General features: G+C 39.5%; 3 protein-coding genes across 5 annotated transcripts; 1 reads left to right on the top strand and 2 right to left on the bottom strand.

Moving 5' to 3' along the window:
• Nucleotides 1–128: 128 nt before the first annotated feature.
• Nucleotides 129–10,857, bottom strand: LOC111321229 (glucosidase 2 subunit beta). 2 transcript variants are annotated; one of them, XM_022924052.2, is made up of 19 exons: nucleotides 10,701–10,857; nucleotides 9,281–9,397; nucleotides 8,847–8,942; nucleotides 7,915–7,972; nucleotides 6,722–6,779; nucleotides 6,326–6,385; nucleotides 5,894–5,957; nucleotides 5,746–5,811; nucleotides 5,245–5,329; nucleotides 5,046–5,112; nucleotides 4,835–4,924; nucleotides 4,555–4,615; nucleotides 3,578–3,769; nucleotides 3,152–3,214; nucleotides 2,769–2,838; nucleotides 2,530–2,619; nucleotides 1,962–2,036; nucleotides 1,407–1,503; nucleotides 129–798 (listed from the first exon to the last, which is right to left on the bottom strand). In XM_022924052.2, exons 1-19 carry the CDS (start codon nucleotides 10,816–10,818, stop codon nucleotides 649–651), a joined length of 1,677 nt encoding a protein of 558 aa, XP_022779787.2. In that variant the 5' UTR covers nucleotides 10,819–10,857; the 3' UTR covers nucleotides 129–648. The 2 variants fall into 2 exon arrangements, with proteins under 2 accessions (XP_022779787.2, XP_022779788.2); XM_022924053.2 differs by having other exon boundaries at nucleotides 3,578–3,766.
• A 100-nt stretch (nucleotides 10,858–10,957) lies between these two features.
• On the top strand, nucleotides 10,958–24,762 carry LOC111321246 (uncharacterized). Of its 2 annotated transcripts, none has more exons than XM_088738207.1 (14): nucleotides 10,958–11,143; nucleotides 13,144–13,228; nucleotides 13,966–15,649; nucleotides 16,405–16,501; nucleotides 16,641–16,813; nucleotides 18,331–18,382; nucleotides 19,623–19,707; nucleotides 20,319–20,387; nucleotides 21,474–21,530; nucleotides 21,757–21,822; nucleotides 22,402–22,521; nucleotides 23,009–23,110; nucleotides 23,548–23,633; nucleotides 23,768–24,762. In XM_088738207.1, exons 1-14 carry the CDS (start codon nucleotides 11,106–11,108, stop codon nucleotides 23,886–23,888), a joined length of 2,835 nt encoding a protein of 944 aa, XP_088594333.1. In that variant the 5' UTR covers nucleotides 10,958–11,105; the 3' UTR covers nucleotides 23,889–24,762. The 2 variants fall into 2 exon arrangements, with proteins under 2 accessions (XP_088594333.1, XP_088594332.1); XM_088738206.1 differs by having other exon boundaries at nucleotides 10,959–11,143; nucleotides 21,754–21,822.
• On the bottom strand, nucleotides 15,797–16,337 carry LOC148721130 (uncharacterized). Its single transcript, XM_088739104.1, has 2 exons — nucleotides 16,326–16,337; nucleotides 15,797–16,219 (listed from the first exon to the last, which is right to left on the bottom strand). The coding sequence occupies exons 1-2, from the start codon at nucleotides 16,335–16,337 to the stop codon at nucleotides 15,797–15,799; spliced, it is 435 nt and encodes a 144-aa protein (XP_088595230.1).
• Nucleotides 24,763–24,993: the final 231 nt, after the last annotated feature.

The raw sequence follows: 24,993 nt of genomic DNA, 5'->3' as shown, positions 1-24,993 counted from the left end.
AAACAAATATAAACAATGAATCCCCCAGTAAACTTTACCCTGCTTCGACCAGAAACGTTTCTTAACCGCCCCAAAGGTGGCCATTTATGTCGTAAAAAAGCAATACAAAATCACTCCATTTTAAATCATTATTTCAAACAAAGGGAATCGTTTTTATTAAAATTAAAACTACAAAGCAAGGCGAATTCGCATGCCAATTGAGGTCTGACATTCCAGCTTGAGATTTAGTTGCAGTTCCTGATTTGGTGCAAGTAACTTCATCATTTCCTAACTCGTGAGGTATCCATGTATCAAATATCTCACCACGCCTGTTTTAACTTGTGTTTTTGTAATTGAAAGATCATGACCTGTTATCGACATATAGAATCTCACTGCACTTATCCACACATTTCTTATACCAACAATGGGGAGAATCTGGAGTTTGTATGATCCTAGCACCACTGTTCTCCTTTAAGGTCTCTACTTTCTTTTTTTTTGCACCAGCTGGGAGAAGTCAGTTACCGCTTATATCTGATCAGTTAACACCCTTTAAGACCTGCAAGAACTTGAGTTCTGGTAATTATGAAAAAATCAGAGTTTTCAGAATTTACAGTATCAATATTTGTTTCGTTTCTGGTAGAAAATTCTGTACAAATAAGTCCTTTCAGATTACAGTTCTCCGCCATGTTCATGCGCATGAGCGCCCTCTATATCAATGTCTTGACAAGCTGCGGGAGTTTTAAATTCCATGAGATATTCACATCTGCTCGGCTCTGATACTTGTACGAGCTCGTTGGCTGAGCCACAACGAAGGATTATCTGCAATGAAAAGGGAACATTTCTCTGTATAACTAAAACATATTCGCCGGGTTCGCTAGACCTTGTGTCATAAGGAAGTTCACTTTGTTCTTGAATTTTGCAGGTTATGAGTTCGAGTCTCGTTGAAACTCTTCCATGGGTAAAGGAAATTATCAGGAAAACGTAATCATTTTTTGATCCCTTTGGTTAGGTTTTAAGAGGGACTGAGTCGCAAAAAAGTATTGAATACTCTCTCTAAACAATTGCTTGTAGAAGACGGGTAAACGATGGTACGACAATAAAAGGACAGCATTTGAGGAATTTTCTATCAAGTATGGACTACAATACTACATTAGTTTAGTACGCAATGTGATTGGTAAAAAAAATCACGCCACCGGCTCAACTAAGATGCAAAACTAAAACCAAGCACGATTGGTTACTCGCGTTTTCCCGCGCTTCTGACAGTTTACTCGTCTCAACTTGAGTTCTCATTGGCTCCTTGGGATATTTCATTCGTTCTGACTGGTCGTTTTGGTTACTTGGCTTCGGTTTCACCACGTCCTCTAGAAAAGCGTCTAAGACTAGTTCGTAAACTTTGAAGGTGACATTTAACGCAAATCTTTACTCACCTCGGCTGATCTGCTAGGTCCGTTCCAACAGCTCTGTCCTCCAGAGTATTTCATACGACTGTACTTATTCGGGTCTCCAGTCCATTCTCCCCATGTCCTACAAAAGATTCACCTCAAAATTACAAGGTTACCAGATCTGCGACTTTCAGATTAACTTAGTTCCAATTATTCATAAGGTTTCAATGATGGCCCTAAACGTTTTTTTCCTTCTTTAACAATAACTGAATACAAGGGGGTGATTGATAAACCCAGAAGAGAATTTTTCTCCACGTAATCACGCTTTTGGGCAGCATATTGTGCGTTCTGCGAATGGTACGACCACGAGTGAATTTCACATCTTTGATCACTGGTAATAACTCTATAAACTGTTCATGCATTCGTTATTTAGCTTCACAAACACTTAATAAAAAGAATGGTTTGTTTGATAAATGACAAGTTTTAATTCTTGTTTAATAAATGACAAGTTTTTCTTCTCGTTTGGGAAGATGTAAGAGGGTTGAAAGCATTCAACAGACACCATTTTGGCCTGGGTTCAACGGCTCCCAGTGAACTCACCCCAAAGAAGTCTCTGAGCCTCCACCTTTGGGCTGTTGTGAAGCTCTGTCAAATGGACACAGCTTGTACACATACCTAACAATTGTGAACACACACACTAGCATAAACAGGATTTTCACGCTGAAATAATCTACTTTCCATGCAGAAATAAAAAAACAAACAAACAAAAAACAGAAAAAAAAATAGAAAAAAAAAAACAAAAACAAAAAAAAAAACACCACCACCAACAATACAATACTCTGACGAAGGGCTAACGCTCGAAACGTCAGCGTTGAAACTTTTTACGGTGGCCAATTTACTTTATCGACTCAGTTGAAAAATCCAATTACCTTGTTACTCCCATCTACACAGCACCACAGGTTCTTTAGAACTTGCCCCATTATTTTAATTAACAATCAAATAATTTCTTAAAAGTGCTACTTAAGTCTTGGACTCGGCTCAGGTCTGTTGCATACTAGAAGGGCAAAACAGACACCCTGCACCTAGCTTATCCCCCCATGCACCGAACATGATCCCCTAAATTCCGGAGGGACTTCGTATGTTTTTAGTCTGGCATTGTATTACTTACTCTCTGTCGGTGTATTCAAAACATTGTCCCTGAAGGGGTGAAAACTCTTCTTGCTGACCAAGGTTCAGGTTTAACGTTCGTTCAAGGTCGCTAAAATGGGGGAAAAATATGACAACTCGATGAATGCATAAACAGCTACGGTATGACGAGAAAGTTAAAAAAATAAACGGAGAAAGTAACGAACTAACGGACGAGCGAGCGAGCAACCGAACGAACAGCTTCTTTAAGAATCTTCAAACCTGATTTCTCTTTCTGCGTCGTTTGAAGCTGTTTCTGCCTCATTAAACTCCTTTCTAGCATCATCAGCAGCTAAAATATGGAGAAAAAAGAAATGAAGGGAAAAAAGGCACTAGAAAAAAAAAATTCGACCTGGCAAAGATACCACAGCGGAAGACTGTTAGCGTCAACCAAAAAGGCTTGGTTCACACCAAAGCTCTATGAGCAGCCACTGGCCGGGATGTATGAGCCCACGAACCTCTTCCGAAGAACGTAGCCTCTTCACGGGGAGGAAGATCGCGAAGATCGGAGACGAGAGGTCAGACTAAAACGAGTTCGAGAGCAGAAAGCACACTGCAAACAACAATGTAACCAATGTTTAAGCACCAATAAACCTTCCACTTACCAGAAATTTTTGCTTTTGTTTCCTCGTCATAGTCAGGCATCTTTAAATCATCATCTTTGCTATCTGCAAAGTTATTGACAAGTTAGTGAGTTGAAAAACAACGGAATTCTACAATCAGAAAACTTGCTCGCGCCATCGCTTGCGGCCCTCGTAAAAAAATTTTTCAAAAGGCGCGCTAATAAGATTGCAGTCATTGTATATTCTAAACTCTGTAACTCCCAAGATTAATTACGAATTCTCCCCCCTAGCTGCTACATATTTGCTTGTAAATTAGTTTCGAGAATTTATGTAACATTAAGATAACAACTTCTACCTGATAAGTTTGTGTATTCTCATTACCTGTTTGGTAGACAATGTAGGGATATCGTAGGGAGAAGTTACAAGTCGATCACTTGTGGGTGTTATAGAGTTAAGTGGTTAACGCACCCTCTGGGTTTTGTTCAGGTATTTTCTTCTCGGCCTCCTGTTTGGTTTCGTCCACGTGTTCGTCTCTTTCATCATCATCATCTTCGTCTTCATCCTCGTCATCTTCTTCACCGGGAACGTCAGGAAGATCTTCATCATCAAAATTTTCATCAACTGGAGGAGGAGGGGGAGGAGACTCGAGTACATCACCTGCTGGATAAGGATAGGTCATGTTTAGAGCCCTGTTCGACTTAGTGCCGTAAAACCAAAACTCAAGTAGTAACGATGGCTAACCAGGGAGAAGGAAAATGTCAGAAGGAACCAATGGAGCAATTTTCAAAAGATTCGAAATGACTCATGGACTGCTTTGGTTTTGCATTATCTCCCTGTCTGATTGGCTCAGAAAAGATGCGCCAACCCCTCTCAACCAATCAGATGCAAAGCTACAACCAACTGCATCTTGGTCATTGGCGTTTTCCCACGCTTTAAATGCAAGTTCTCATTGGCTCCTAGTGATTTTCTGGATGTTCTGATTACCTAGGAATACGCTGTACTATCTTCCCTTAGGTGGAAACAAGCAAACTGCCTCAAGCGCGGGAAAACACGAGAGCCAAGTTGCGATCGGTTTCAGTTTTGCAACTGATTGTTGAGGAGGATGGAGCAATTTTTTTTCGATCAATCCCAAAGGGAAGTAAAGTAAGACCAGTACAATCCTTGATCACTTTCGACAGTCAATTGAAAAGTACTCTTTACTCTACTTTTCCCACCAATAACGTAGCTCCATTTTCTTCCTTTAAAAGCACACACAACCCATAATTTCTCTATTCGCTCCGACGAAGGGCTAACGCTCGAAACGTCAGCTTTTGTAATCGTTACGGTGGCCAATTTACCATTTCAACTTTGTTGATATATCCAAATTACTCTATACTCTGATTTTCACGCTCTTTTGTCTATATTGGTCACATAAAACGACATCCATTACAAATTTCAAACCAAACCTTCTGTTGGTTTATCTTCTCCCTCAGTTGTTACTGATCCATCTACTGGTGGTGGCTGGGGCTAAAATCACAGAACAAGGACATTAAAGAAATTATAAAAAAATTACTAGCGATGTTTTCATCATTATGTAGGAATGTATTAAGTTCTGTTTTGTCTCAAGGTTGGGATTTAAAGAGAAATCTATGTTACATAGTTATAAAATTTCACAAACATTCTCCACGTTTCTCCCAAAAGCAAAAAGTCTCTACATACCCTTAACAAAAGCTATGATAGCAATACCTGCTTGGCACCAAGTTTTTCCTTGAAAGTGCTCCATAATGCAGAAAAAAACCCTTCAAAATCTGATTCCTCATATCCTCCTAGCAACTCCTGAAAAAATATCGATACCGGTATTTAATTAAAATTTGAAAATAATCAGATAAAGAAAAGGCACCAAAACATCCAAACTAAATTTTTCTTGTTTCAACATATTGCATTAACTGTGCATTACCCTGGCCTCTTCTTCATTATACTTTTTATCCAGAAGATCAGTGTTAATAACCTCTTGTGTTGTCACTCTACAAGAAAGAAATTCCACTTAGATTTCATGTAAACAATTAATTTGTGCTGAATTATTCTCTTCAATTTGATAAAAAAAATTAAAATACAAGGAGGGAAATTACAAGTGGGAGATGATAAAAGTGAATTACCGTCCATCCTCATCTGTATCCAGAGCTTTGAATGAAGTCTCAGCGGATGTTTTATCTCTTTCTGCCACAATTTTTGCTTTGGTTTCTAAAAACGAAAACACCAGACAAATACGATGCTGATTATGAGGCAATCAATTCAGGCATTTGAACATTTATAGATTGGTTTGTTAACATTCCATCCCACAAGGCAAAAATAGCAGGGCTGTGGTCTAGCCGCAGCCAGTGGCTTGGTGGTCCCAGGCCCCTTTGCTCTTGGGCAACTCAGAAATCCGAGTTTTTTGATTAAAAAAATAATTATGCTGGGCATGCTGGATTTCACAGTTTCAGAGTACTAGGATCCCTTCAATTTTTCTTAGAACACAGCCTTGAATGGTGTTTAAATGTCCCTGCTTTGAGTTGATCGGCACATTTTAAGATCACTGCATCTCTTTAAGCAAAACACAAACATTTTACACTATTGCAGTATTTATGTCATGAATGCCACCTCATACTGTCCCTCACCTTCCCACTCCTTTTCATGTTTATCCTTAGCTTCCTTTTCAACTGCTTCAACTTCCTCTTTTTTAGCTGCCATCACAAAAAAATGCATTTACAACTTCACCTCTGTCACATAAAACGACAAAAAGTAGCTTTTTAAATATGTCATTACCTTTCAAGTTTTCAACAATAGCTTTCTTCTCCTCCAGCTCTTTTTTCAATTCTTCAAGCTTTTGCTGTGTAATAAAATACAGAGTGTAAGTGAAATTTCAGAATTTAGTTTGGATGTTTTGGTGCCTTTTCTTCATCTGATTTTTTTCAAATTTTAAATAAATACCGAGTGTAAGTGAAATTTCATAAAAATACTTTGTTACCAGAACATTTTAACCCTTCACAACCTACAAGTTCTTTGTACTGTTCTCTATATGTTTCCTGGGGTACTTATGAGGAGAATTTGTTTAATAATTCAGAGTTTCTGGACCTCATAATAATTTCCTTAATTCTCATGACTTTAAGTGTTTGATTCAGGGGTGATGCTGTTGGGAGAATTCAGATGCTTATCACTCTTGGGGGGTTGAAGGGTTCACAAGTGGTGTAACCATACCTTTCTTTCCTCTTTCTTTCCCTGACCTTGCTGACTGTAATCTTGTTTTATAGCAAGCCCCTTAAAAAGAAAATCAAACTTCATAAATGGCAGGCAAAGAAAAGATAAGAAAAGCATATATCATCAAGTAAAGAAATGATCCAAATTGCAGATGGACTGCAATTTAAGCAATTGCAGGGAAGAAGCTTGAAAATTCAGGCTTTGACAGGATTCAAATCCATACAGGGTATCTCCCAGGTACTAATTGGACACTTCTATCAACTGACCCACCAAGCCACATGTTGGGAGCAAGGCAAATTTCAGAGGGTTCATCTTTCTTGTAAAGGAATCTGAATGAAAAGTGCTCACACAAGTATATGACAGATATTCAGATACTCTAGATTTTGATCCACTAACCTGCTTTGCCAGTTCAGCTTCTTCTCTCTGTTTTTGGTACAACTCTTTATAAAGTTCCCTAAAAGATGTCACAAATACATGTGCCTTTCATAGACAAAATTTGCACACCATTCTAGCCAATATGTTACTTCAGAGTTACAGAAAACATAAAGAGAGACTGCAGACCTGAAAAGAGGAGGTACACAAACAGACTAACAAAAAGAAAACCTGAATCCTTAGGTTATAAAATGTTGCCATGCAAACTTTCACCCAGGCAACAAATTCAGCACTGAATGAATTGGTAACAGGCATCTTGCTCTCCTTTCTCTTCTCGGCTCAAGTCAGCAATGGTCAATGTTTAGCAAACTGAGTGCGATTCACAGAGAAAGGGTACAACTTATCTCCAGTTAAAGTTTATATATAGAAACTACTTTTAGTTATGTCATGAGCTTCATTACAAAAGCCCAGTCTGGGGGCAGGCCTCATCATTAGCACTGTTGCACAAGTGTTTCTTTGCCTACATAAGGCAAGGCCTTAAGCAAAGCCAGCTGGCTAAAGGTCTGCAAGGGATCTGGTGCCTCTTTACTTGTACCAGATCCTCGACTCATTTTGCTCAACCTTTTTTGACTTCAGCATCTAATTTTGCCTCAAAATATCACCCCTGAATCACACAGCAAGGCTGTGAGAATAAGGAAAAAGACCATTAACTTAAAAAGCTCTTGATTGTAAAACAAATTCTCTTTGTCAGCACCTTAGGAAATGTATAGAGAACAGTATGGAGAATATGCATGCTGATGTTAGGGTGGTAAGGATTAGGGCCTTTGCTTTTAACTACCTTGCAACCAAACACGGGCACCACAGTTCTTATGATGAGGGCCACACTACTTGCAAGCTAGCAAAAGCTTATCAGGATTTTCATACTGCAAAATCACCTGACCCTGACCTTGACCTTGACCTTGACCTCTAACACCACGGACCTCTCTTGAACAAATACAGATCACAAATAACACAAGGCTGTGCTCTAACAAAAATTGAAGGGAGCCCAGTGCTCTTAAACTGTGAAATCCAGGGTGACCAGCATTATGCTTTTTATAAAAAAAAAAATAGGATTCCTGAGTCGCCCAAGAGCAAAACTAAGGCGCCAAGGGCCACTAGGTGCTGCTAGAGCACAGCCCTGCATAACAGTGACAAGAAAATTTTTTGAGTGTGCTTACTTGCAAGTATTTGGACAGGTCACAGTACCATCATATTCATCACTACCATCACAACAGTCTGAAATACAATTTGGAAGTTTAGTCTTGATATTCATTACAGGGGCTCGAAATTGCGACCGATATGGTCGCCAATGGGACTAAATCATTTAACTTGGCGACTAAAAGTTCGAGTTTAGTCGCCACTTTGGTGACTAAACTAACTTCCTCTGATAAATAAAAGATTGTAGATGAGAAAAATTTCTTAAGTCTCGTTTATGCGTTTCTGCTTTTCTGCCGAAGGAAATGCAAATTAAGTCTGTTTATCTTTAAGCTAAAACTTGAAATGGCTTTCAAATTGTATCTTCCGAGACGACACATTACAGTGGCTTCTTCATGGTGATCGCAGGAGCAATATTTTGTTGAAAAGCTTCTGAATTTAAAATTAATCCATTGAGAACAGGAGGTCTGGTACTAAATGCCTCTCCGCCATGTTTGATAAATGTTTGATGTCTTTGTACGATTTCTTGCGTGCGATGTGACATATTCTCCTTGCTAAAGTAGCCCTGAAATGTTCTCATTACTTTTTTTGCTGACTGCTTAAGGTAAGATTGTCATGCTAAAGTCTTTTGGAGTTTCTTCTTTTGTGTTTTCATGTTTTAAGTCATTCAAGATCGAGCATTTCGGTCTACCCCACAATTGCAGCCACAATCCACCAGAAGGCGAACAAGAATGCCAATTGAATTAGGCTCTCATCTGATTTCTGTTCTTGTACTATCTGGCAACTGCATTTTTGCACTTGGCGACCATTTTTTTCTCTGATAGTTGCCAAAAGGCGACTTGGAATTTTTTTAATTTCGAGCCTTGCATTATGGTCATAATAGAGCATTATTAAAAAAAAATGTTGGCTAACCATCAAAAGTGCCCATTTATTTAGAAAGAGGATAGCAACATACCACATAATTCATCATTGACTCTGGAAGATGGAATGTTTAAGGGTCTGAAGCCAGCATTTGTACAGTGAAATTTTCCATTAGTGCAAGCTGATGTGCCTTAAAATTATGAAACAGCAGAGTAATAAAAAATTGATTTGTTACAAAATGTATTGCTGTAAACCAACAGTGAGTTACAAGGAAAATTTGATATATAGTGTTGTTCTAAGTTGGTTTGGGGTATTTTGGGATGGGAAAAAACTCTCAAAGCAATGACAAACTCAAACACAACAACAAATCAACCTAAATGTAATATTACAAATTTAGGTTTGGGAGTTAAACCTTCCAATATCATAGCAGTGAGAGATGAGAAATTTTGCAACTGTTTCATTCTAGACCCCTTAGTACACAGGACATTTCTAGTTCACGCTGGAATTAGTATAGACAGTTGCACAGACCTGGTTCATCTGTCCCATCAGCACAGTCACAAAAATCATCATTTACACTACTAAATGGAACAGTCACAGATTTATCCAAACAGGTGAAGTCCTTGGATGGATCATAAAATGGTAACCCTGAAATCACAAAAAGAAAAAGAACTGTACATCAAAGTCATTTCAATGGCTTAAAAAATGTCATAAAACACTTTAAATATAGAGTGGTTCAAACTGAAAATTTCAGCATCAGGGATATATCTTAATTCTCTTTTTCTTTTATTCATTGAGAGTTGAAAAGACAAATACATTTACATTATTTCCTAGTTCCCTTTGCCTGAAAAGAACATACTAGTCTTTAAGAATGCAGTATCAGATTACAGTGCAGGCTCCCCAGTTAACTCTTCACCAGCCAGAGATGATCTGTATACAAATAATCCTTACAGTTGTAATACAATGACAAGCAGGCAGGTGGAGAAAAATCAGAACATTACTAATGACCAGGATCAGATAATAGCCCATTTCCAAATTACCCTTGGCCTCTTGTTCAAAACAAGGCCTGGTGCTCAACCATTCTTGCGAAAATGAGTTTAATTTGCATGTGAATGAAAACTCATAATCATATGAAAAGATGACCACCAGGACTCATTTTGAAAATGAGGCCAAGGGTAAATCGGAAATGGGCTATTTGATGGGCGGATAACTCTATCCAATGGATATATCACTATCCAGCAGAGAAATGTGAACGAAATGTACTGCACTGTACAACAGATAGGGATTTATCCAGTGGATAGCATTATCCACTATTCAAATTACTGGCACCTGGAGGTCAAGAACAGTGAACAAAGAAATGCATCCAAAGAAACTGTTAACTGTTTCACTCCCAAGATCTCATTAGTAATTTTCTCTCTATCTGCCATACCATTCTTAGGACCTAAGTTGGGAGAATTTGTTTTTTTTATATCTCTCTACTTGTTTGCTTGATATTGTATTGATATTGGAAGGAGAATTTCTATCTTGATCACTCTTGGGAGTTACAGGGTTGAGAGAATTTGTCCATAGGTTTTAAAAATGATACGATTTCAGCATTCAGCGACACACATCTTATAAACCATGAATGACTGTAGCCGATAGCGCAATTATTTAAAGAAAAAAAATCGGAAGCAGGCATAATTAAGCCTATGCGATTTTCACGCATCGCCAATTTAAGAAATTCTACATTGTAAAAATCTAAAGTGCATAACACTGCCATTAAATCAAATCAGGTGCTTGAGATAGCAGTTTTTTTTGTTGCGTGTTGAGAGGTACATGCATTGTGCAAAGAAATCAAAATGCGACATTAGTCACTTTTTTCTGTCCAGTAATGTCAGTACTAGATGTTATCTTTCCTTATTAAACGTCGAAAATAAGCAAATAAATTCATATTAAGCCGTAATCTACTTACTAGTAAGTGCCACTCCTCTTATGGTGGACGCCGTAGCTATATACATGTTGAATAGAAAAATCGAGATGAATATTAAAGAAATTTTCCCCATTCGAGAAAGGGCCTCGAACGCCGCCATGTTGAATACACGTGTCGTCTGTCAGAAGACAGGGGAGACTGAGTCAGCCTCGTTTCCAATCCTTGACCGTGGAGAACTGGAACAACTGTACGTCCGTATTATGAAATTCCCGCGAAATATGTAGCACCGCTGTACGTGGGGGCCCTCGTTATGAGGTTGCCAAATTTTCTTTATCAGCGTGACGAGATTGTGATCGCGAGGTCCGTTTTTTCGGTTGTAATCACGAAAATGAAAGATTGCCATGTCATTGCAAGATGATCTTTCACGACGGATTGTATTGACAAGCTATGGAAGCTTCTGAAAAGTTTTCAAGCGATGAACGAAGGTAAAAAACAAATGGTTATGGGGTATCATTTTCAAGCTCGAGTGGTTTATTTAGAGACAACGCTATTTTGATTTTTTCGCTCTATTTGTCCTTATTCTTGTTTGTCTTCAACTGTGTTTCTTCATTTCTTGCTGAAAATGTAATTTTTAGAAAGAAACGTACCGTAACCAAACCTTCCTTATCAAATGGAAATTTTGAAGCCCTTTCAAATGAACCAATACTGCGCGGACATGTTCCTTAGATGTGTCTGTGAATTGTCTGAGGTACGAGTTTTCGTCTCGACTAAATATCCGCTTAGTTGCTCATGTAAAAACAACTTAGTCAGTCGATTACAAATTTTTCTAATTGCATTTCTTTTGATGCTGGGCTTCTCTTAAAATGAATGCATGTGTAGGCGTTTGGTAATCGGGATTTGTTAATCATAAACCGAAACGAGGTGAGGAAGTTGTAAACATCTTCACTTTTTAAAAGTTTGGACTACATCATTTTGAGCGGAAGATCTATTGTATGAAGAGCAGTATGATATAATTTTTGTGTAGCCAATAATGGTATTTATTACACGACTCGGGCAGTCAGAGGGCCAATAACTAAAATCAACCAATCAAAATGCTCTATTGCCAGTCAATATTCCCTCAGTATTGGACCGGGCACTGTCCCGAATGGTCCCGAATGATACTGCACCTGTGTCCCTTGGAACTTCAGTCGTATAATAAATCTCTTATTAACCAAGCTTGCTTGGGACCGTACTGGAAGAATATCAGCCCTCGGTCTTTTTTGTACGGACCTCGCTGTGCTCGGTCCGTACTGTCAAGACCTCAGGCCAATATTCTCCCAGTACGGCCCTCATGCTTGATTAATAAGAGATATGGCTTCTTCAGTTTATAATCAAGGTTATTGGTGTTAATTTACTGTTAATCAGGTAGAGGGTCCCTTCTGAGGAGCCAAGATAAACAGTCAGGTTCAGTTTTTGAGATCTCACCTTGCTGCTCTTTTCTATGCAAAAAATTCAGTACAATAGTTTTAAGAAGGATATGATCTTTGGTGTGGGACATTTTATTTCTTTCGAACAAGATCTGAATAACGCTAGAGATTTCTGTATTACCCCATGCCATTCCAAGACAAAGCCTTAGTCTGAAAGGTAGTTGATCATTTTTGCCATTTTTGCTATTGTTAAATATTTATATGCATGATGATGGTGAAGTGTGGGTGTTTCCTAGTTATTTTGCCAAAAATTTTCCATAAGAACACTCAAGCAGAGTTCCCAGGACAAAATTTTGATAGTTGCATGTCGTTCATCTCAGCAACCTCAGAAACCATAATTATTGCAGGTGAACAGAGGATTGATGGTTTCCCTACCAATTGGTCCCCCTCATGACCAGTTTCTAAGCGAAAATTAAACAGAGGCAGTGAGATTGGTTATTAACAATTATTCACCAAAAGTGGAGGTGAAAAGTGATGGGTATTTAGTGTGCCATGAAGTGGTGAGGTAAATATCCACCTCTTTCACTGACACTGGGGTGAATACTTGTTTTAGTACCACACAGATCCCAAAAAACCTTAAGTTGATTTCTTTCAATATATGAAAAAATGGTGAGAAATTAAACTCTTGATGTGCTATTTTGTCTCAGCTAGTACTTGCTTTTCACTTCTGAACTGCCCTATCAGTGCACATGAAAAGCTTTTATTATTATTATTCACTTGTGTGGTATAAACTACCTATCCAATATCCATTATCTATTTGACTGAAGGACCATTTACAAATGTCTTGGGCAATATTTAAAGACCATGAAATAAGTTTTTTTAGGTATGTGTTGTAGTTCAATTTTATCCTTTGTTCAAATTTTATTTTCCTTTGTTCTCGGTCATGTTAATGTATGATAATGAGTTTGAAACAAAGGAAAATAAAATTTGAACCAAGGATAAAATTGAACTACAATGTATATGTAAAGCTCTATTATTTGTAAAGTATTAAGAGAGTATTATGTTATTTCATCTTGCAGTGAAAGAGCTGAGAAGTTCTATGATCAGGCTCTACTTTTAGTGGATTGCTGCAAGATTCCTGAAGCCATTAGATTATTTGAAAAGGTTTGTGGCTTTTTCATTTAAATGAGGTGACCTCTGATTGAAAGTTACAGCTGCTGTAGCTATATTTGGGTCAAGTTAAACTTCACCCATTCCTTCCCATCTCAATTTTCCCATTGCCATTCTCCTATAGATCAATGTAGAAAACTCACATGATCTGAGATATTGAACTTTTGGAATGCTTCTGTAAATTACATCATGATCTCAGGGATCTTTTTAAGCTGAATTAACCTTTGAACTTTAAGAAGGGATCAGGATGTAAATTCCTGTTACAGTTTCAATATACATTTGTATTATTTGGTAAATTGGTAAAGTGAAGAGAAAGAGTGATCAGCTAAAGGATCTTGGCTTAACCCTTTACACTCTAACATCAAAGTGCATATTCTCCATTCTGTTCTTTATACATTTCCTAAGGTGCTGACAAGGAGAATTTTGTTTAACAATCAAGAGCTTCTTGAGTTGGTGATCATTTTCCTTATTCTCATGACCTTGATGTTTGACTCAGGGGTGATATTCTAAGGAGAATTTAGATGCTATTCACTACTCTCAGAGATCAAAGAGTTAATGTTAGTGCAACACCATATTCTGTTTATCAGTGATCTAGAAGGGAATAAATGGCAGCTAAGATAAAAAAAGTTGATGACCTGTCAATAATTCTTTATTTTCATCATCAATTAGTTTCTCTTACTTCCTGTTCAAAGATATGTGCATATGTAATTTGAAGTTTTATTTCATTCCAGGCTTATCAGTTAAAACCTGACTGTGAAGTCTACAAGGAAACACTGGATTACTTTCAGGCAAACGCAGATGTTTTAGACTACAAGCCACAACGATTGAGCTTTGCTAGTGTCTCCAGGCCAAAATCAAGCTGTGGGAAAACAAAACAGAAAAGTTATTTTGCTGACTGGAATGTACAGAATGTAAGAGGCAAAGATCCAGATGTCTCCCCTTGTTCTCACAGCCATGTTGATGAACAAGCAGCCATTGACAATCCTTGGGCCACCTATGTAAACAGAAGTTATCGAAAGAAGACAACTCCAAGTAGCCCAATCGATGGACTAACTGAAATTGATCTTCCTCAGACGAGTGAGGACATGTGGTACAGTTCTGGAAGTCAAAGTTCCAAACAAGATCTTGAGCACAAAGATGGGGATGAAGTTGACAGTTTTTTCAGTTCATCGCTAAATACACCCATTAGTTCACAGGAAGCATTAAATGAGGATAGCAGTGTTTGCAATCATAAACAAGAAAATCACAGTGATGATTTAGTAGATGATTTTATTGGCCAAAGGGAAAAATACCCTAAGGGGCATTATGATGACAGTGGCAACTATGATGAAGACTTGGATTCAAGATTTCTTGAGGAGTTATGTGCAGCACGTGAAATGGCTCCAGACGACTGGGCTGAATACTATGATATGTTAAATAGTGATTTGAAAGAAGAGTCATCATGCTGTGAATCAGATGTTTTGAATCAGGGGGTATCTACACCTTTGGAAAATTCTGACAGTTTTGGTGGAGTAACAGATATCAAAGACAAGAAACAAAGAAATAACTCAGGGAAAGAAAAGGCAAATTCCAAGAAACCCGAATCTAAAATTAGCTGTGATATTTGTTCAAAATGTGGGCAACTGAAGGAAGGCAGGCCTCAACCTTGTAATGCCACAAAGAACAGAATTCACTTTGTAAATGGTACTTGCATCTCAAGTACTAACTCATCTATGAATAATTGTACTTGTAACAGGAAAAATGGACAGTCTGGAAAGACACCTCTTTCTGCATCTCAACAAGAGTTTTATCGAAACCTTCAGAATTACTTTGGCAATGGAAAGGCTAAGAGTGTAAAGACAGATTCTAAAGCAAGGAAAGAAAGTTCCCGAGGTGGCATGGATGCTAATTGTGGGACAAGCTCTGATTCATCATTTTCAAGCAATGGACTATCAAAGGTTAAATCTACTCAGAATGTTACAGAAAGCAACAAATGTAATGTAAAAGATAGTAAACACTCTGTTGATTTTTCTTCAAAAGAACAACTGACTGATGAGGTTGGAGGTTTGGGGTCATCATTCAGCAAAGGTGGAATGATGAAAGACAAGAAGTCATTTGGTGAGGGTAGATTTCACCAGGAAAGTTTCAGTGGAGGTTCGAAGGTGGATGACAAAGTTGAAAGTGACACCAAGTCCTCAATTGACACTGAACATGTTAAGAGTTTCAAGGAAAGAACTGATTCTCATAGGCGATCACGGTTTAAGGCTGGTACGAAATCTAAAGTCAGTCACAGGGTAAAGAGTGTAGATGCCACTGAAACAAGAAGACCTTTGGATACACATGTCAGAGAGAGGTCACGATTTAAACCCAAGACAGAGAGAACTGTTCGCACAGAGTTTAACTTGTCTAAGCTGACCTCTAGTCTTTATTGCACAGGTATTGTTCAGTTTGCTTAACACCATCTTCCCTCCCTTCATTCTTCTTTTCTTCTTTCCCCCTTTTCTTCCTTTCATCTTCCCTGGTTCTGTCTTTCCCCTCCATTCTTCCTTCCTTTCTTCCTTACACTCTGCCTTACTTCTTACCTTACCTTGTCCTTCTTTTTGTCCCTCTGCCTCTACTTCCTCTCTCCTTTCTTCCTCTCTCCTTTCTTCCTCTCTCCTTTCTTCCTCTCTCCTTTCTTCCTCTCTCCTTTCTTCCTCTCTCCTTTCTTCCTCTCTCCTTTCTTCCTCTCTCCTTTCTTCCTTCCTCTCTCTGTCCCTTAGCCCTTTCTTCCTCTCTCCTTTCTTCCTCTCTCCTTTCTTCCTCTCTCCTTTCTTCCTCTCTCCTTTCTTCCTCTCTCCTTTCTTCCTCTCTCCTTTCTTCCTCTCTCCTTTCTTCCTCTCTCCTTTCTTCCTCTCTCCTTTCTTCCTCTCTCCTTTCTTCCTCTCTCCTTTCTTCCTTCCTCTCTCTGTCCCTTAGCCCTTTCTTCCTCTCTCCTTTCTTCCTCTCTCCTTTCTTCCTTCCTCTCTCTGTCCCTTAGCCCTTCCTGCTTTATCTCCCTGTTTTCTTGGTCCATCCTCCAGCACTTCCTTCCTCTTTCCTTCCTTTCCTTCTTACATCACTCTGTCCTCACTTTCTTCACCATCTGTCCTTTCTTCTTCGTTCTAAAAGTGTAACTTGTGACATTTTGATATTTGTATGCTGTCTTGAAGGTGTAGCAGTTTTGAGTAAGAGTGGTCAGACAGTGAAGTCTATTTTCTACTACATCCTACTTCTTCTGGCATTGGTTTTTGGCTTTTTCGTTTGTTGGTGAGTTTACAGTTTGTATCTTTCAGAGATCTGTTCTAAAACGTGTGAATTAAAATTATTATAATTTTCCCTTTATGTTGAAGTACAAACTTTTGGAAATTTAAACACAGCTAGCTTTATTTTTTTTTTTTCACCCTAGCTTTTGGTTTGCTAGCTGTTGGGCATGCAGGAGAACATTGCATTTTGTTCCAGTGGACAGATGGTTAGCTGAGGGAAGAAAGAAACTGTCAGCGTTGTTTAAACTCCGCTGGAAACAGAGAGAAAGAAGGAAGGCATGCTCAGATGGGCAAACTTATGATTTACCTAAGAATGGTAATGAGAATTTTTTAAAGATAATTTGGGTCCGCTGTGGTTTGTACGGTGGCTCTCAGGGGCCATCCACCTTCAAAAATTTTCATGACTTTATCGCGCGATAAGTTTTGCTAAGCCCATTCATTCAAAAAATTTGCAATGAACATTATCGCGCGATAAATAAACTTATCGCGCGATAGAACAACTTATCGCGCGATAGAACTACTTATCGCGCGATAGAACAACTTATCGCGCGATAGAACAACTTATCGCGCGATAGAACACTGTATCGCGCGATAGAACACTGTATCGCGCGATAGAACACTGTATCGCGCGATAGAACAACTTATCGCGCGATAATTTTATTACTAGCTCCCATGGCCCCACGACCATTAGCACGTGGTCACATCCATAGCAAGATGGCGGACCAAGTTTCGAACGTGAGTAATTGTCCAAGAAATAAAGACTTTTATTCTTGATTTTTGAGCAAGAGACGGTAATCTTTGGGTTAAATTAAATTATATTTCTATGCTTTCTACGCCTTATATTTCTAAGAAGAGAAAACTAGGATTAAAAAAAAAAAACGATTAAATCAAGCGAAATCAGTAAAATAACTAAAGAAGGAGCAAGCAACACACGTATGGAATAAGGTAAACCATTTTTATTTAATATTTTCACTTTTAACTATCTTTATGGCTATCTTGTAGAGAATCCCATACAAATCCTGATAAATCGATATGCAAATTGTGTTCCTTGTGTGGTTCTCAAAGAGAGCTTGGGCCGCCTGGGGTTTTATAAGGTGTATAAGGTGAAAGATTGTTTATGAATACAAGGCGTAGAAAGCATAGAAATATGATTTAATTTAACCCAAACATTACCGTCTCTTGCTCAAAAATCAAGAATAAAAGTCTTTATTTCTTGGACAATTACTCACGTTCGAAACTTGGTCCGCCATCTTGCTATGGATGTGACCACGTGCTAATGGTCGTGGGGTCATGAGAGCTAGTAATAAAATTATCGCGCGATAAGTTGTTCTATCGCGCGATAAGTTATTCTATCGCGCGATAAGTTGTTCTATTGTGCGATACAGTGTTCTATCGCGCGATAAGTTGTTCTATCGCGCGATAAGTAGTTCTATCGCGCGATACAGTGTTCTATCGCGCGATACAGTGTTCTATCGCGCGATACAGTGTTCTATCGCGCGATAAGTTGTTCTATCGCGCGATAAGTTGTTCTATCGCGCGATAAGTTGTTCTATCGCGCGATAAGTTGTTCTATCGCGCGATAGAACACTCTATCGCGCGATGAGTTGTTCTATCGCGCGATAAGTAGTTCTATCGCGTGATAAGTCCTATCGCGCGATAAGTTTATCTGTCGCGCGATAATGTTCATTGCAAATTTTTTGAATGAATGGGCTTAGCAAAACTTATCGCGCGATAAAGTCATGAAAATTTTTGTAGGTGGATGGCCCTTGAAAGCCACCCTAGGTTTGGGCACTTAATGTCTGATTTTGTTTTTTTGTCTGTTATCTTTCGTAGGAGATTCTGCAGTGATGCTCATGTTGCAAAATAAAGAGAGTGATCCCTACAGGTTGGTACAGGAGCACTGCACTAAACTGATATTTATATGAATTTTAAAAAAGATTCGCCAGTAAGTAACGCGATCTACACAACGAATACGCTTTATTCATTCACGGCGAAACAAGATGGCAGATACACAATGGAGAGAAAACAGTCAGGCGTCACTCGTATGAGCGCGCGCATAAAACTAAACAAACACCGCAGGACAACCTGCTGGCGCAACGTCTTTTTCGTTCCTTAACGAGAACAAACTATAATAACAACGGCTCAGGGATTCTGCAAAAGTATGAATGCTGAAAGTGGTAGGACCCTAATACATGACATAGTCTTTCAAGTACGATGGCGGTTTACGGGACCGCTGGGGCCTTGGAGGGGCTGCTTGCGGACAGCTTTCGTCAGGGTTAGAGTAGGACACGTCGGGTTCGACCGGGGCTCTGGGAACTTCGGGTTCCATAGGATCGGACAGGGTTTCTCCACCGTCGCCTTGAGGGAATGGGATAGAGGAGTCCAAGGATTCAGGGTTGGTATCGAACGGATGAGTGATGTCCAACGGTGGTTGAGGGGGATCGGGAACGGACGCTTGTTCATCGTGGCCTTCATCATCTGCTCGATTCACGCAAGAAGATGGGGAGTTGACTTGTGAGGGGACGACGTAGCTTTCGGACAGCTTGACCTTGTAAGAAGAAGCTCTCAACTGACAGCCGGAGAACTTCTTGACAAAACACCATGGGTCGTTTATCTCTGTAACGAGGTTGCGGTTTCGGGCGTGGAGCTTGTTCCGGTCTGACACTAGATAGACCAGATCGCCAACTTTGATCTGGGGTTCGGGTGGTACGAGGCCTCTGGGATTCTTGGCATGCTCACTGGATGAGTGGTTGTTCAGACGCTGTTGGTACTGAACGCCGTGGGAGTATGGAGTGTTGACCTTTGGCTGCGAGGGGGGGAGAAGGGACTTGGGAGGGATTGATAACTGGAACATCTTGAGTAGTGTGGCGGGCGAAGCAGATCTGTTCGTGCCGTCTAATGGCCTGTGGTTTGTCGGTGTCCGTTCGTTATGCGGGCTTTACCGTCTATGATGACTACCAGTTGTGGTTGGAGCCAGGAGGTGGGGGCAGGCTCTAACGCAATTGTGGATTCGGCTCGTAGCTCTGCAGGTACCTTGACTTCGACGAAATCACCGGGCCAGACGACGGGTACCTGGTATGGAAAAATGATCTAGTAACTGATTGATTTCTATTTTTCATATGTAGTGTCCTTTGTGTACCAAGCGATGCTACGGAAGATGACATCAGAAAGCAATACAGGAAATTAGCTGTACTGATCCATCCAGACAAGGTGGGTTAAGTTGGTTGCCTAATCTCGTCATGCAACCCCCAAATGGCTCGCACTTTAAAAGGCCTGATGTTACAGTGCCCCCCCCCCCCCGCAAAAAAATAAACAAATAAATGAATAGGTAAAAATAAAATAACAGAACATGAATTTATGATCAATCTTAACCCCATCATTGCCCTGTCAAATTTGTGTACCTTGAATGAAAATTTGAGAAAGAAGTTGTACAAAAGGAAATGTCACTGATTCACTTAAACTTTATTTTGTTCTCAAGCCAGCTTTTGTACATCAAGTGGTAAACTATAGAATAAAAATCGCGTTTTTTTTTAATTGTCTTTTATAATACCTCTTTACTGAGGAACCTTTATTAGGCGGTGAACCTTTATTTAGCGGTCACCTCATCATTCCCCGTGGAGAACCACTAAACATAGATTGGACTGTATTTGCCTGAGGCTCAATGAACATTGTTGAATAATTCAACAATATTCACTTTGCCCATGGCGAGTAATTGTTAAATAGTCCCTTTAGATCTTGCTTTGCTTAAATATTGCCTTATTAAAAGAAGTCTTGTTCAAGTGTATTTCATCGTTCTCATTCATTTTGTTTCTGTTTTATAGAATACCCACCCTCAAGCAGATGAGGCTTTTAAGACACTTGCCAATGCATTTGACATTCTTAGTGATCCTGTGAGTCATTTATTGTTCATATGTAATCACTGAGTGATAACAAATGGTTACATGCAGTACATGAGTTTATTCAAATGAAGGTCGTTTTTACTTTCTAATGAACAGTAATTCGTATGATGCACGATCCTCGCAGTAGAGAGCGCTATTTATGCAATAGCGAAAATTAGACCTGACAAAAATTATGCCTGTACGGGATTCGAACCACTGACCTCTGCGATACTAGTGCAGCGCTCTACCAATTTCTGCTAACAAGCCAACTGGGAGCAGGCCGTTAAGTTGATTCGTAATAAACCCGTGATGATAAATCACTTCATATATTCATTGTATCTGATTTATCATCACGGGTTTATTACGAATCAACTTAACAGCCAGCTCCCAGTTGGCTTGTTAGCTCAATTGGAAGAGCGCTGCACTAGTATCGCAGAGGTCAGTGGTTCGAATCCCGTACAGGCCTGATTTTTTTCAGGTCTAATTTTCGCTATTGCATAAATAGCGCTCTCTACTGCGAGGATCGCGCATCATACGTATCTAATACCGCAGTTCAAAATATATGAACTTCATATATTCATTGTAGCTGAACAGTAATTCGTTACTTAACTCTGATGGAGACTGGAAACAGAAGGCGCTCTGGGGCGTAGATCGTAATGACTATTATTTTTGCCTCATTTGCCCCTCCCCCTCAAAAAAAATAAAACAGTACAAACAAACAAGCAAACAAACAAATAAACAGAAAATGAAACAAAAAACCAGCAGGTCATGGACGGTTGACACGGCTTCAAGTTACCTCTGAATATACCGATGTCTGTTACTGCCACAGGCACACCAATGAAAGTAAGGATATGTTGCTCGTTTGCAGAGCTAGACACTAACTTTTCAACTTACTCGCCAAGTGGCTAGTGACAACTTAGATGTTACAACAATTTCAGTTTGTTTACTAGCCAAACTGGCTAGTGGAAATCACAAACCAGTAGCTAAAACTGAATTTCTACTAGTCTGTGGCTAGTGGGTTACCGTTAGTGTCGAGCCCTGGTTCGTCCAATGTTCGTCCAATGTTCGTCCAATGTTCGTCCAATGTCTTTTTAACAGGAGAAGCGTGCCAGTTATGATGTCGAAGCAGCTTGGAAGATGAGGGCAGAAGAAAGGGTGAGTGAAATGGTGGAGAGAGACTGGTTCCCAGGTTAAGCCAATGAGTCGTTTATATAGCAACTGTTGTTAGACTGGTTCCCAGGTTAAGCCAATGAGTTGTTTCTTGGACCTTACGAGAGTCAGGTTACAAAAGATGTCAGATTTTTTTCTTATACATTTTTTCTTGAGGATTTTAACAGGAATTTTTTCTCTCTCCCTTTTTGCTGAATAATTATTGTAGCAGGAACGTTACGGTCGGCATACGAGTCCAGAACAGTTTTTCGCTGATTTAGGAAAAAAGATGCAAGAGGTACAGTATTTTGCTAGAGAAAGATATTATATATCATACTCAAACGTGGGACGTGGAAAAAATCTGGGTCCTCTTTTTAAGGGTGCATTAAGAAAAACGGAGCGCGATGGTGAAATTCAAACCGCGTCAGTAGCGGAGTGTTTTCTTGTTTTCTTTTTTGTGTGTGTGTGTTCAGTGGAGTTTCGGAAGAGGTCAAGGGTAACAGTGTTTTGGTTTATTTGGCTCTGTGGTTGGTCGAGAAAACTTGCGTCATCCTTCAAACTAATCAGGCGCAAAACGAAAGCCAATCGAGACTTGATTACCAGCATTTCCCGCGCTTTTGGTGGCATGCTTATTTTCACTCTGAGTTCTCATTGGCTAACAATGATTTTAACCTTTGTGATGATTGGAAGATGTGATAACTTTTGTTTTAGTTTATTCACCTTCAGCTGAAAAACGCTCAATTAGACAAACTTATCTGCTGAATGGCACAGTCTTGATGCACCTCTTAATTCTCGTAATGGGGGAAAGGAGAATTACTCAGCAGATTTTTGTAACGCGGTAATGAATACTTCATTGACGTTGTTTGCTTAAAAACAGATGCAGAACTCCTTACCTTGTAACGTGTGTGACGGAAAACACCGCCGCTACAACACAGACCGGTTTATTTTGACAGCTCGCTACTGTAGTCGCTGCAACACAAGACATGCTGCTAAAGAGGTACTTGCACACATTTGTAGGGCGACGGCTCTGGTAACTTTAAGACTAATTAAGAGCAACTTCAATCGAGGGACGCAAGTAATCTGGGATGAATTTGGTTTTGTTTTACCGCGCTCTGTGATTGGTCAGAGAAACTCGCGCCTCTTCTGTAACCAATCAGATGTAAACCTCATTGCAATGCAATCCATGTTTTCCCGCGCTCGAGATCGATTAGTCATGCTCTGAGCTTTCATTGGCTTTCGTTGTGGTGTCGGTATTTGTCCTGATTGGCTGTGTTTATTTTTTGGCCAATCGTAACAGAAGGGTGAGAAGTGAGTGTGGCTGAGGGCTCTGCGTCTGAAAACTTGTTTTTTGTTTTTCATGCTCTAATGCTTTAGTTTCCGTTAAGTGTTTCTTGAAAACTTGCCTTAAAGTTCCTAATGTCTTTCATTTAGCACAAGTTGAACAAGGTGATCAATTTTACACTCCTTTATTCTCTATTTTTCAGGGAGATCTATGGGCAGAGAGTAGCTTTCTTGGCTACAAATTGCACTTTTACGCTTGTATGGAGGGTGAAATATTTGATGTCACGGAGTGGGCGGCTTGTCAGGTGTGCATCTTGTTTTATCCCTATAAACTGAATGGCTAGATAGCAATACAGGCATTGCAGATGATTAGGGGAACCCAAATTTACGTTATGCTGCAAGTAAGCAATAAATTTATGAGCTGCTATGTTCGAATTCGGTTAACGTCGGAAGGGAGGGGTGGGAGTGTAAGGAAAAGTTGTTTTCTTGCCCCTTCCCCCCACACCAATTTCTCTACTTCTCGAATTTAAGATAGCGCCCACAGAGCCGTTTCAGCTGTGCTCAACTCTTGTTCACCCATGACATTTTCGTTTCGAGTGTGGGGGGGAGGGGCAGGAGCATACTAAAACCCCCTAGTCCCTAGTCCCTAGTCGCGCTCTCATAGACGGTCTATGTGTTGATCATAACTATTTTTAGTCCAATTTTCTCCTTGTTTAATATTTTTGTTTGTTTTGATGAAAAGGGTATCGGACGAGTGGAAGCCAACCCTCATACTGTCCATCTGAAACTCAAGACTCGTCAGACGCAGCAGAGCGGCTTCAATTCCAGGTTTGTCATTCAGTTCCATGTCTTTTTTGCTGTACTGACTTTTCTATACTGTGAGTGGTCAGTAACAACCAGCCGCCAAATAAAGGCCGGATCACTGGCGACTGATTAATAATGCTTGGCCTGTTTGATTGCAGATCAGAAGAGAGGGATTTTGAGAATTTCATGCGCGCGTTCTTCGGGCAGTTTGGTCCTGAAGAAGACAGATTTCATGGACCAAATAAGCAACGAAAGAAGAAGAGGAAGAAGAAACATTAGTTAAATTATCATGGGTAGATATTACAGATTGTTTATGATATTGATGTACACAGTGGTGGATAACCTTTGCCTGCATACGATTGAGGAAGGTTTGAATGGGGCTTTGTCAAAGAACTTGGGTAATTCTGTTTAGTTTTGATTTCAGCAATTTATAATTGTATGTCGAAAATGATCAGGGATTGCATTAGTTTCGCTTCAATGTGCTCTGTGACTGGTTTAAAAAATTTACGCCACCTTCCCAGCCAATCAGATACAAGCTTTCACCAATCACGACTTGGTCACACGCGTTTTCCCGCGCTTCGCTGAGTTTTATTTTTACTCTTTTTGTGTCCCTATTGGCGAACTGTGACGTTTTTCTTTGTTCTGATTTGACATTGTAATCACCATAGTATTGATTTCATAACGCTCGATCGATATGCGCTCAAATCTGATTTTAAAGGAAATTCTGTGACTAGCTCGACATTGCTGAAATTACCAAAGTAACATTCGTTGACCTTGGCTCTTTAACCCTTTCGCTCCTATCGGAGATTGACGTGTGACTCCTCCCCACAATATCCTACAGTGATCCGCAACAGTTAATGAGAATACTTAAACTTTGTTTAATTAATCCCGATCATTGCACGGGATTTGAAGAGCAGCTTTAAAAAAACGGGAGAGATATCATTGATTAATGGCAAGTTGTAAGATTGTCATCGAAAAACTCCAAGAATTTTTTGTAACTGATAAATTAGAGATTATGATAGTTGCTTAAAGTTAACAAAGCGATACTATTCGTGTTGATTACATTATACAGTTTGAAGATTTGGTGTAGTTACGTTTTCAAAGAGATGTCTTAAGTTTAAATTAAGGTGTCAATAAACATTTTTGTGAATTATTTTTCTGCCCGTATTACGTCTTCTCTGATCCAGTCTCTCTCGTTTGAGAACCAACTTCTTAGATTCCCAAAGGCTCTGCTTTGAATCGAGGTAAAGTGCGAAGCCTTCGTAAGAAAATTATCTCTTTATTCTAAAGCAAAAAAACTTATCTATACAATAAAAGTTTGACACTTTTCCTCATTTAAGGCGGGGGTTTTTGGAGCACGGAAATGGCCGTTGTCAAAAAGGTA

The sequence above is a fragment of the Stylophora pistillata genome, chromosome 11 (genome assembly GCF_964205215.1).
Source record: "Stylophora pistillata chromosome 11, jaStyPist1.2, whole genome shotgun sequence".
Lineage (NCBI taxonomy): Eukaryota > Metazoa > Cnidaria > Anthozoa > Scleractinia > Pocilloporidae > Stylophora > Stylophora pistillata.
This window is presented reverse-complemented; position numbering and strand designations above follow the sequence as displayed.